Source organism: Schistocerca cancellata, chromosome 2 (genome assembly GCF_023864275.1).
Source record: "Schistocerca cancellata isolate TAMUIC-IGC-003103 chromosome 2, iqSchCanc2.1, whole genome shotgun sequence".
Classification (NCBI taxonomy): Eukaryota; Metazoa; Arthropoda; class Insecta; order Orthoptera; family Acrididae; genus Schistocerca; species Schistocerca cancellata.
Window position 1 is genome coordinate 575,599,271 of NC_064627.1, and position 13,646 is coordinate 575,612,916.

Consider the following 13,646-nt stretch of genomic DNA (forward strand, 5'->3'; position numbering starts at 1 on the left):
ACTGGATATATGAAGGCAGCATCATACTGGTAACAGAACCTTCGTTGAATTAATAGCTTTTTTGCGAGATATATATCGTCTTTTTTCAAATGGGATATATCTATTTAATATGAGCCAGGCGGTCTCAGAAGGCTCCCAACACATTATCCACCGGATTATATTTGGACTGATGCAGCTGTTTCACGGATTAGAAACATAATCCTGCTACCATGTATGTGCGACAGTTAGATTTATTTACATACTGGCCAACTACCAGTCTCTGTACTGGACCCCCTCAGGTCTTCTTAAATTCTCTACTGCGTTCTCGTAGACATCTCCATCACCTACAAATTATCCTACATCCAAACAAATACACCGCAACCCGCTGGACAGTGTATGGCATTATTGTCGAATATCCCTCCATCCTTCTCTCAATCTCCCATCGAGTAAAAAATGGTTGTCCATACACCTCCAGGCATGTTCTAATCCAGCTTTACCTTTTCGGAAGAAATATTTTACTTTCTCACATCTTATTTCTCTGTTATATATTGGAATGGAACAAACCAACCTACAGGAACCTAGCAGCACCAACATGATGCTTTTGATTCACAGATCAGCCGTGTAACACGAACAGATGTGCACTCTCATGATTGACTGACAGCAGCTGACGGTGTAGTACAATACAAAACAAGCAGCCCCCCCCCCCCATGTACATAGTACTGAGCTATGGAAGCTATGTAACTGTTCGCCTTCACATGAGTGTTGATGTCGGGATAGCATCTGACAGCGACTTGAAAGTTATGGTGGATATTGAGAATATATAGCGAGGTAAGAAAGTGAGACTCGTTCAAATACAATTGGGGCGGACAGGGGGACAGGAGAGAAAACTGACATATATCAAACCTTAGTTGACGACTAGGTACATCACATTCAGTATCGGCATTCCTATCTTTTACAGCAGTAGTGTCAGTGCGCCAAAACCGTGTTAGATGTCGCTGCTTTAAAATTAGCAAATCGAAATTGTAGTGCATATTTCTAAAGTATCAAAGTGTAATGACCATAATGCGGTTGACAGGGTGCGATATGTACTGTAGTGGATAGGCTAAGTCAACAGCGAGTTGGTGTTAAAACAATTTTTGCTGATATTGTATACTGTATATCACAACGTAGGGGCATCCACAGGTAAGTGTTGGCTGGTCATCGCGGCTAACTTCGAATCGAGACTCATAACTGAAGATAAGTCTGCTCAAGTCAATGTCTGGTGAGGCTCCGGGCAGCGATATTATACTTACCTGACTTTCGCCCGCCATAGAGCCCGACAACCAAGAGTGATGGAGTATGGTGTGTCGCCCGCCACACGGCCCGATAACCACTAGCGATGGTCTGTGGTGCCATTTGTTTTCGTAGCAGAAACTCTTTGGTTATCATCAGCGACACTCCTACGACACAGATATTTTACTCCCATTTTGTTGTCCTTCATGCCAAGCCATACTGGGCTTACATTTCAGTAATATGATGCCCGCCTACACACAGCGAGAATTACCAAAGCTTGCCTTCGTGCTTTCCAAACCCTACCTTGGCGAACAAGAACGGCGGATCTCTCCCCAGTAGAGAACGTGGGGCTTCTGACGATCTAACGCTCCATTTGGACGGAATGTGACATGACTCCCTTAGGAGGACATCCAGTATCTCCATTAATCAAACCAAATAACTGTTAACATGAGTGTCACAGGTGGACCAACGCGTTATTGACTAGTAATAATTTGTTTGTCTACAAATGTACATCACGTCTACCGATTTCCGATCCATTCCGGGAATTCCTTTGTGATGCGTCATTTTTTTTCTCTTTTTTCTTACGGCACATGTTTCAAGTGTCACTGTGACTGACACTGTTGCAATTTAAGGAAACGAAAAGACTGTGTGCAGCTAATATTAAAAGACACGACTCCTTAACGGTGATCAATAACATGCTGAGTGCCACAGTAATATAAACATGATGTCGATTCGCATCCTCAGGAAATGAATCTGTATTGCTAATCCGCCTATCCATACAACTTTTTTTCCCCGAAATGTTTCAAGCTTCGATGTTATTCCAGCTTCATTTTCTTTCTTTCCCAGTCTTTAAAATTGTATTCTTGTTTATATTCAGAGTTGCAGCAAAAAATTTACAAATTTGTGGGAAGGTCTTATGGGACCAAACTGCTGAGGTCATCGGTCCCTAAGCTTCCGCACTACTTTAAAAAAAATACTTTATTGATACAACACAAGATATTTATACAATGGAAAACAAAGATTATGATACAATAATTCATAAAACTACAACATTGATAGTTATACACAAAAACCCACCACCTTATTTAATTAGTGGGTCCTTTTATCACACAAAACAAAACAAAAGCAGCTTATACTAATAGGCTAATGGCACTGGCTATGGACAGGGTTAATCTAGAATGAGATTTTCACTCTGCAGCGGAGTGTGCGCTGATATGAAACTTCCTGGCAGATTAAAACTGTGTGCCCGACCGAGACTCGAACTCGGGACCTTTGCATTTCGCGGGCAAGTGCTCTACCATCTGAGCTACCGAAGCACGACTCACGCCCGGTACTTACAGCTTTACTTCTGCCAGTACCTCGTCTCCTACCTGTGAGTACCGGGCATGAGTCGTGCTTCGGTAGCTCAGATGGTAGAGCACTTGCCCGCGAAATGCAAAGGTCCCGAGTTCGAGTCTCGGTCGGGCACACAGTTTTAATCTGCCAGGAAGTTTCAGGGTTAATCTAACTTGTTAACTACACTGAACTGTACTGATAGTAATCTACCCTGCAGCGTTACGGGTGTGCCAGATGATCTACAAACCTACTATTAACGCCTGCTCACCGAGGTAATGCCAGTGAGCGTGCCCCTGGCACTGGGCTGGCCATCTACTTAAGAATCGCTGCAGTCCCTACCTATGTCAGTAATGTTAGTGTTCTAATTTTACATCATTACTAGTGTAACTACTTTCTAAAAACCTAGTGCGAAATGTCAAGTTCGGGAATGATACACCTGCCCTCCTGATCCTTCAGCGCGGCGGATTCCGGTCGCGAGAGTGGCCGGCCAGTTCCGCGCTCGGCGGCATTTGCACGTGTACTTGTGTCTAGATTGGTTTACCTCTGGTCTCTAAACATTTTGGTTCCTGATAAAATCCCTCGTGATCTTTTGGGACATTTCATTTGCCAAACTGTTTAGAACAGTAAAGGTCTCGGCACCTCGTATTAGTGCATGTGTATCTCTGTTCGGTAATTGGTTCCTGAGTTCTTGCGCCACATCGTCGTATAACGTGCAGTCATAGACGACGTGTTCGGGTGTTCCTTCCGGAGCACCACAGTCACACACTGGTGTTGCCCGTTTTCCAAATCGACATATATATGTTGGATATGGCCCATGTCCCGTAAGAAAGTGCAGCAGACCCCTGCTCGGCTCAAAGTACCTCATCTCTAGACTTTCCCTGATATTTGGCAGTAGTTAGTATACTCTTGCTCCCGTTTCCTCATTTTCCCATTGTTGTTGCCATAATTCTTCGCCCCTTCTCCTAATTGCATATTTATCCCCTACTAGTACCCCCATGATTTCCGTAATCTTTTATACTTTCCCCTTGGTGACCCAGTACCACGCTCCCTGCTCTCGGAATTTTATGTCCAAGGGACATAACCCAATTATTACCAGTATGCCCCAACAGAACGCAACAACATGTTCCGCTGCAACCTTCTCACAATCATGGCGGGCACCACCCTCGTGAGCCTTTGTGCCCAGACCCCGCTCGCATATCCTACTAAGGATGTCAAGATGCTATTATGATAGAGTTTGATCAAGTTGGGAGGTAGATGGAATCTTCTATGGCCTGTGTTTATGAGGTTGTTCCGGACTTCTAATGCTCACTACGTTATGTTGTCTATATGTGAGGTGTAGTTCCATTTTTCATCTATTGTAACTCCTAGGTATCTAGCTTCGTGACGCCGAAGAACTGGAGTTCCTTCAATTCTGACGGTCGGATTTCTGACTAGACTGCCTTTCATTAAAAGGTACGTAGACTTATGTGGTGCGATTTTCATTTTTGCATCTTGGCACCATTAATGAAGCACTGTCATCGTTTGTTCTACTTTGGGCTCAAGTTCCTCTCGGCTACGGTCGCCTACCAGCAGGAGGAGGTCGCCGGCGTAGGCTATGACGTCTAGCACGTCCTCACAAAGTTGTAGTTTCTCTAGGAGAGCTTCTATGTTGATATCCCAAAAGAGTGGCCCCAGAACAGATTCCTTGATCTAACTTAAAGTAGCCTACGCTAAGGGCGACACCCACACCCATGTCCGAGGGAGGAATCGAACCTCCGACGGGAGAGTCGCGCGGATCGTGACAAGACGCCTCAGATCGCGCGGCTACACCGCGTGGTAGAGTTGCAGTTCTGTGGCTTATATTTTTAATGAAGAGCAGCGAGCCGCTATTAAGGTTTTCTATCTCAAAGCAAGCACGTAACGCGCAAACCGTTTATTTCAACTGACATCGTACGGCAATCCCCTGGCCAAGCGAACGACTTGGAACTTTTCCACTCATGAGTTTCGATGAACTGCTTCCAAAATTGTTCAGTATCACTCAATGAATGACAGTAACGACAAATAAAATAACGCCTGCAACAGTAGAAACGACAACAAACAAAATTACGTGGTGCAACGATCATACAGGACAGCAAGCTGCCTGAATCTGCAACACAGCGCAAGCGGGAAGTGTTGTGGTGGTGTGGTGAAAGTTTGGCAGCAGCGTGTGGCTGCTGCGGCTACAAGCATCGTGGGTTTGGCGGGGTGTGCTCTGGGCCTCCCCTCGTGAGCTCGCCCTACTACTTCCGTTGTAGCCTTCAGTCCTAAAATGTTTTTCCACGAGTTTAATACGTACAACAGATACACTTAACAGAGGCCTAAGTCATCATTAATATATTTTCCTTCAGTATTTACAACAGTCCGCCAATGCAACTTATAGACTCCGCGGCTGTAGAAATCACGTTGTTTTGAGGTGAATAATTCATCAATCTATGTTCGGAGCGTATCCGGAAAGCAAGTTTCTTGAAGGCTGTTCGACACAGAGCGGAAAAGATGGAAATCAGAGGGCGGAAGATCAGGTGAATAAGGTGCGTGCGGAATGACTTCGCATCGCAACTCGTACATAGCCTAGCAGAGTACTGATGGGCTTTATCGTGGAATAGCATCACTTAACGCAGACTTCATGGTCGTTTCTCTTTGACTGCGTCTGCAAGACGTCTCAGTTGATAATAAATGTCAGTAGTGTTGGCTACACCGAGGAGATGGCGCAGTGGTTAGCACTCTGGCCGGCCGGGGTGGCCGAGCGGTTCGAGGCGCTACAGTCTGAATCAACCCGACCGCTACGGTCGCAGGTTCGAATTCTTCCTCAGGCATGGGCGTGTGTGATGTCCTTAGGTTAATTAGGATTAAGTAGTTCTAAGTTATAGGGGACTGATGACTTTAGAAGTTAAGTTGCATAGTGCTCAGATCCATTTGGACCATTTTTAGCTCTCTGGACTCGCATTCGGGAGGATGACAGTTCAATGCCGCGTCCGGCCATCCTGATTCAGGTATTCCGCGATTTCCCTAAATCGCTCCACGCAAATGCCGCTATGCTTCCTTTGAAAGAGCACGGCCGACTTCCTTCCCCATCGTTCCCTAATCTGAAGAGCGATTACCTCCCTGTTTGGTCTCTTCCCCCAAACAACCCAACCTAACCCCAGTGTTGGGTATATCACTGGGAAGCATGTCGTAGTGCACCATACCGTAGCTATTCCACCAGATGCATTACATTATCTTTTGTGGATGCGTTCAGCTCTTTATAAGAGGAGTTGTTGCTTTATTTGGGATCACTCATTCCTTTATTTACCTTACGTTAGCATGAAGACACCATTTCTCGTCAACAGTAACCATATAGGATAGGAATGGTCGGTGTTGTTCACGAGCCACTTATTGACGAGAAGCAGAGACGCATATATGACCAGCCGCTGATTTTTGTGATTTTGGCTTAGAGCATATGGTACCAATAGAGCCGATTTTTGAACCTCCCCATCGCATGCAAATGTCGCAAGACGATGAGACGATCACAGTTCATCACATTTGCCAGTTCTCGAGAACAGTTACATGCACCATTGTGGAGTAATGCGTTTAAAAGGTCTGCATCGAATACCGAATGTCTTCCTGAAAGTGGCGAGTCACTAACGTCCTCCGTAAAGCGACATAGCCATTTTCTACCCCTGCTCTGTCCAATGGGTTTATCACCATACGCGGGGCAAATTTTTCTGGCTGCCTCTGCTGTTGCCACCGCTCTTTTGAACTCAAACGGAAGAAAATGTCAGCAATGTTCCGGGTTCTCCACTTGACACTCCATTTTCTAGCGGCCAGAGCTTCTCTCACTATCTTCAAATGATAACATGTAAACTCAGACGACAACAGTGAACTACAAATAAAAAATGACAATCTTTGAATATATCCGTAACAACCGGAATAGCAATATGCACAATAAAACCATTTGACAACCTAGAAAGAAATGTCGTGTGGCGAAGGCCTTCTGTCGGGTAGACCGGTCGCCTGGTGCAAGTCTTTTTAATTGACTGCACTTCGGCGACTTGTGCGTCGATTGGTACGATATGATGATGAGGAAAACACAATACCCAGTCCTTGAGAGGAGAAAATCTCCGACCCAGGCGGCCGCGGTGGCCGAGCGGTTCTAGGCGCTTCAGTCCAGAACCACGCGGCTGCTACGGTCGCAGGTTCGAATCCTGCGTCGGGCATGGATGTGTGTTAGTTAGGTTTAAGTACTTCGAAGTTTAGGAGACTGATGACGTCAGATGTTAAGTCCCATAGTGCTTAGAGCCATTTGAACCATTCTCCGACCCATCCGGGAATCGAACCCGGGCTCCTTTGGACAGCATCCTGCCGCACTGGCCACTTATATATAATTTTGTTCGGAATTGTTCGTTTCGTTTGGTCACATGACATCCGTTCATGCTGATCGTTGATTCTTTTACTCTGTCTTTTTATTACAGTGGGCAATTGGCCCTCTGACCGAACACGCTGAGCTACCGTGCCGAGATCCACTCAGGTATCGAGGGGGACTATTTGACAACCTGAACATAATGTATTCCTTAATATGGCTTACCCACTTCAGTTAGCAATGAATATTAATTTTATACCATTGCAGCACTGTTTTTTGTAATCTGCGGCTCTACCATCCCCTGCAATGAAAGAAATACTTGTCCTTGCGACAAAAGTGCATAGGAACTTTTTTCTTGGAAATTTAATATAGTTTAATTTTGGACTGGAACACACATTCACTAGAAGCTGCAGTTTTCGAGTTATCAAAGAGAAACATCCTCCTTCCAACCCAGCCGCCCACACGCCACCGATCAGAAGCTTTAGTACGTTTCCTATGGCACCCCGTCGTACCACTGTACAAAAATTTGTCACTTCGCGAATTTTTCCCTATTTTTCCTTGTTTGACTGGACGACAGGTGAGGTTTATGATTAGTACAGACACGTATCGGCACATTTGTTCATCATCGGTGCAGCAAGCTCAGCGCGCAGTATTGACGTAAGCAATCGATCCCATTGCGGTGACAAGTCTCAGTCCAACATAAGTAAAAAAAAGAATTTAACTAGGCAACTAGCCTTATTAGTATTAATTAACTAACAGAAACTCATTTTTTGACTTTGATGCTTTCCGCTTTTTGGTTTCCAAATTCAGGATCTAGCGTATCTAGTTTCAACGGAGATTCCGTTCCAGAGCTTGATACGTGTACCTTTTCCTACGTTTCCGAAAACTTTCTACTGTCGTCGAGGCATCGCCCTTTGCAACCAGATACGCGCAGACTGAAGTGTCATTTGTGGAGACTTTTAGGCGGACGTCGGTTGGACACAGCGCCCCTTTTGTTGTGTGCAGCAGCGGGACGAGGAGGGCGCCATCTGGGACGAGAACCTGCTGGTGGGGCTGATTGGCGACGAGAACACGTGCGTGGGCTTCCTGCGCTCGCCCGACGGCGACAGCAACGTCATCGTGGTGCACGAACACACCAGCGAGCTCGAGATAGAGGAGGACTTCCAGCGGCTGCTCGCAAGGGAGGACATCGCCATCCTGCTCATCACCGACCAGGTCCGTAGTGCGCCTCCCATCCCACGTTCGAGTCCAGCGACTCTGTAGCACTGAGCAGGTTAGACGAATATCACTAAAACACCACACCCGATTCCTTAAGGAGTCTCTCTCATATATAAAAGAGCATCAGACGTTTTATTTGCGTACAGATGAGTAATGCTTAAATATTTAACGTTAAGCATGTAAGCGATAAAAGTGTTAGACAAAAGTTTAAAATTATGTTTAAAGTCTGTTGAAACTCGCTAACTGCTTTCACCATTAAACACTGGGGACGAGTATGCCCTGGGTAATTTTTGCTCTTATTTAAAGCAATGTGTGAGCGTGTGGTTGCTATTCTGTCATTCTGCGCAACGGATTAGTCTGAGATGTACGCTTTACCCTGTGGCTCCTGCAATATGCAATTTCTACCCCCACACTACTACAGAAGTCAGACAGACGCTCCTAACGTTCTAAAGAGAAATGCCTGAAAAACTTTCAGCAATAAATATCTTCTGGAGTCGTCTGCTGTAAGGAAATGACACAAAAATTCACAAAATTTCTTACGTAACTAGTGGGATACTTGGGTACTGGAGTAGTGCTAGTTAGTGTAAGAAAAACATGAAACTAACGAAAATTATTATTTATTTTGCAAAAATTCGCAGAAATCACAATGGCACTTTTAGTTATGAACTGAACAAGTTATTTCTGGGTTCTTTTCGGAATGTGAAGTTACCTCTTAAGGATAGGATTCGCTAATGAAATTTCTATACAAAGTTTAAGATGGTTGTTAACTTCGCAGAATGGCTGAGAGCCGCACCTACTGAACTTGAATAATTATCCGTCAGAATGTTGCTAGGTACGGTCAAGGCTGTCGTGTGTGAAATGTAGTGAAGTGTACCATTGTGGAGGAAATATGGGACTCGCAAGAGCTGTAGCGCACAATACTGTAAGCTGCGATGACTGCTGTCTCGTTCTATCTGGATTGACCTTCGCCAATCATACTCTCCCTATGCCTTGATGCAGTCAAAGACTCCTATTCGCCCATACTCTAACTATTGGTGTGGTACACCGGTCAGATAACCAGTCCACCGTGATGCCACTCAAAAATTCACTCGCAGGTGTTTAACTATAACTCTGTCCATTCACACCGCACAGTAAGTGTGGTGGCCAACACAGTGAACAATGCTTAATCGCAAGTACTCAATATAGAGTCGCACTCCGATTCGCTCTCAACAGAGGTGCTCTCCCAGTGAAGTACTGAGGAGAGACTTGTTCCTCGCACTTTGAGTACACATACGAGCGCACACGCTCTCGTTACGTGTTCTCGCTCCAGGAGCGACAACGGAACGGCCCCTCTCCACACCAGACATGAAGGGGTATATCTTTCAGTCTCTTCCATCACTTCTTCAGCTCAAGGCATCAGGAATATCGTCTGCCAATCAGAGTTGCTCTTCTAAAGCGGGAGAATGACGTTTCGTTTAAGGCGACCAATCTGGAAATCTGTGCATCAGCGTTTGGCGTTTGCTGTCTCCCTGTGAAAATATCTGAAACTGCATGCTATATTTGTAAAGAATGCGTAGGCTGGACGCTCCCAAACAGTGCAGCGGAATTTGCATTTAAGCCGAACATGGGATCGTTCTTCCTTTCACTCAGGCAAATGCTGTCTGCCCTATGGGCGGTCACCGGCCAACATAGATAGGCTGAGTCGTCCTCTGAAGGGACCAGCCCCCCCCCCCCCCGGCGTGCGGTTTGCGTCTCCCGAACTAAAAGCCCCTGTGACCGTCATGTTTGGAATGTATGTGTGTACACCAGCCTCGAGTATATCAATCTTGGTGCGCATTGGCGATTTACTAGTTATTTGCATATTGTTTACATGAATTCATACAACATTGACTTCATGTTATCGAGTTTGGGTTCGAATGAAGCGTCTTGATGTGCAGAATATGATTATGAGGGCGGAATATGTAAGTAATGAAGGTCAGGATACTATGACGTCTTACAAACGCAGACTTCTGAACTACACGATATAGTCAAATTATTGTGACTACCGCCTATGTTCGGTGTCAACGTACAGTAACCACTCAATAAGGTAAATGGAAGCACCACCGGTGGGGGGTATATAAAGCATGTCAGACGATACAGAAAACTGTGCAGCTGTTATCGCAGTGTGTAAATGGAGCAAATTAGCTAACGTCCAAAAGGGCTTGGTCATTGGCTCTCGAGCCAACGGTGGAAGCATTTCCATAATAGCTATGCTTCTAAGCTGCTCACGTGGTGCCTCATCTAAAGAATACCTTGGATGACAGAATGGTACTATCCAAAACCAGCGCCGAGGTAACTGTGGTGTATTGCAGGCCATAGATCACACATGTGAATGACGCCTGTGGAGATGTGTGCGACGGATAGACGTCCACATGTTGAGCAACATACCGCCCAGATGAACCAAGGGGATACCAATAGTGTCTCCTCAACCATTTGGTATGGGCCTCCGCAGCAGGTGCTTTGTTCATGCACCCGAGCTCACTGCTGCTCTCCGGCGATAGAGGCTGTAATTTGCACTCCAATACTGAAACTGGACATTCGATGACTGGCAACAGGTGACCCTTTCAGATGAATTACGTTTTCTGCTCTATCACATGGATGGCCTTTGGTGTGTACCCACCCTACAAGAATCGTTGGAAGTTCCAGACCGAAGAAGAGAGCGTTATGGTCTGGGGAATGTTTTCGTGGGTTTCCCTTAGTGATCTCATCATTCTGGAAGACACAATGGCTCAGCGTAAGAATTGCTCTATTCTTGAGACTCATATCGACTTCTACATGCAGTCTGTTTTTTCTTCGGCTACACGACATCTACCAGCAGGACTATAGAACGTGACACACAGTTCACAGTGTTCGGGCGTAGTTGGAAGAGCAGCAGGATGTGTTTACCTTCTGCCTTGAGCAACAAATTCCCTGCATTAAAACCCAATCGAGAATCAGTGGGACCGCCGCAGACCGGGCTGTACGCGCTACGAATCCTCAACCGATAAATCCTGTGCAACTGGCAACGGTACAACAGTTGGCATGGCTCTGCATCCCTAACGGTCCCTTCCAGAACCTCGATAACTCTCTTCCTGGACGTCTGCGCTGAAAAAAAGTGGTTTTTCGTGCTTTAAACAGGTGGTAACATTAATGTTACTGGCCCGTATATGTCATACAATGATATACACTATGTGATTAAAAGCTTCTGGAGACCTGGCTGAAAATGACTTACAAGTTCGTGGCGCCCTCCATCGGTAATGCTGGAATTCAATGTGGTTTTGGCCCACCCTTAGCCTTCTGACAGCTTTCACTTTCGCAGGCATACGTTCAATCAGGTGCTGGAAGGTTTCTTGGGGAATGGCAGCCTATTCTTCACGAAGTGCTGCATTGAGGAGAGGTATCGATGTCGGTCGATGAGACCTGGCACGAAGTCGGCATTCCGAAACATCCCAAAGGTGTTCTATAGGTTTCAGGTCAGGACTCCGTGCTGGCCAGTCCATTACAGGGACGTTATAGTAGTGCAACCACTCCTCCACAGGCCGTGCGTTGTGAACAGGTGCTCGATCGTGTTGAACGACGCAACCGCCATCCCCGAATTGCTCTTCAACAGTGGGAAGCAAGAAGCTGTTTAATACATCGATTTAGGCCAGTGCCACCCATGACAATAAGAGGTGCAAGGCCTCTTATCAGCAGCCGCCCGACCGTTAAATCCAAGTTTTCTCACCACCTGCCTAACTATCATAGTACTGGCAGTGAATCCTAAAGCCGTTTGGAATTCCTGTGTGATCGTCTGGATAGATGTCTGCGTATTACACATTACGAACTTCTTCAACTGTTGGCAGTCTCTGTCAGTCAACAGACGACGTCGGCCTGTACGCTTTTGTGCTGTACATGTCCCTTCACGTTTCCACTTTTTTATCACATCGGAAACAGTGGACCTACAGATGTTTAGGAGTGTGGAAGTCTAGCGTACAGACGTATGACACAAGTGTCACCTGACCACGTTCGAAGTCCGTAAGTGAGGCGGAGTGCCCCATTCTGCTCTCTCACGATGTCTAATGACTACTGAGGTCGCTGATATGGAGTACCTGGCAGTAGGTGGCAGCACATCGCACCTAATATGAAAAACGTATGTTTCTGGGGTTGTCCGGTTACTTTAGATCACTTAGTGTAATTCTGCAGGTACATTCAGAGGTATGCGTGGATATTGTGTGCAAAATATGTCACGAGCTCAATAAATGGCCGTTGCTGAAGTTTTACTGTATGAACAGCGAAAATGTTGTAAGCCGTAAAGGTGTCTCGTTTCATCATTTTGGTGAGGTCGGGGCAAGGTGTCAACGAGAAATAGCTTAATAAAGGTTTGAAATTAAGTGTAATTTCACTGGAAGTCGCTGAGTGTTCTCGCCCACAAATACTGGGTGAATATAATCGGCGGAATTTGCGCTCCGTGAGTTACACTGCCTCAGGTCATGTGCGCAGTTTTTAACTCTAATGCTTCTCACGTTGTGTTAAAGTTTTAACATAAAACTATAGTTTTTAATAACTAGATTGTGTCTGTATTTTAAGTTTTTGAATTCGGACAGCAATTGTAGGAAATACTGAAAGTCAAATTTTTGTTGCAACTGGAAACCGGCCGATGGGCAACATACAACTGGGACTGTATTCCGTGCACACGGTTACCTTTTTCGTAAAGTAAATTTCCACGATTTCTTTTGCGACATATGCATACAAAAACGCTTCCGTCGACCGATTGGTGGAAAATGCCATCCCAATGTCGCTCCCACTCACAAGCGTGTTCTCTAGTTATTACCGTGGCTGAGTTTTCCTTGTATCGGGATACTGAACTTAATGATTCGATGTACACGCTAAAATTTCGTTGTTTGCCAGAAAAGAACATCAACCAAAGGAAAGACGAGTGGTTGGAGGTGATAAACAACAAACTGCGATCAGTGAAATCGACCACAGGTGTGGCCAGAGTCTCCTCCTCCAGTGAGACGATCCACCAATGTCTGAAGCTTGACGAACCCTACTTTTGCTGCAACGTATTTAAATTAAACGTGTTTCATACGCAGACCGGGAGGCAACCCTCTGTTTGGCAGTCCAGAACCCTACCTAACAAAGGAAACGGTGTAAGCCTTATCTTTAAATTCCATGAAGCGTCAGATTCGTATCTAAAGTGTTGGAGGAAACCTGGCAATGAGTTTTAGTGGATGGCTAGGCACATGTTTTTCGTTTTAGTATAACAGGCCGCGTGTCGTAAGAACATTTTTTCTACATTACTGGCCATTAAAATTGCTACACCACGAAGATGACGTGCTACAGACGCGAAATTTAACCGACAGGAAGAAGATGCTGTGATGTGCACATGATTAGCTTTTCAGAGCATTCACACAAGGTTGGCACCGGTGGCGACACCTACAACGTGCTGACATGAGGAAAGTTTCCAACCGATTTCTCATACACAAACAGCAGTTGACCGGCGTTGCCTGGT

General features: G+C 45.6%; 1 protein-coding gene across 1 annotated transcript in view; it reads left to right on the forward strand.

Annotated features, from left to right (window-relative positions):
- The window catches only part of LOC126156630 (V-type proton ATPase subunit F 1-like), a 93,512-nt gene that overhangs the window by 22,542 nt on the left and 57,324 nt on the right, over positions 1 to 13,646 (forward strand). Inside the window, exon 2 of the mRNA XM_049916322.1 lies at positions 7,946 to 8,155. Within this exon, the coding sequence (XP_049772279.1) occupies positions 7,946 to 8,155 (210 nt within the window). The remainder of the gene's footprint in view (positions 1 to 7,945; positions 8,156 to 13,646) is intronic.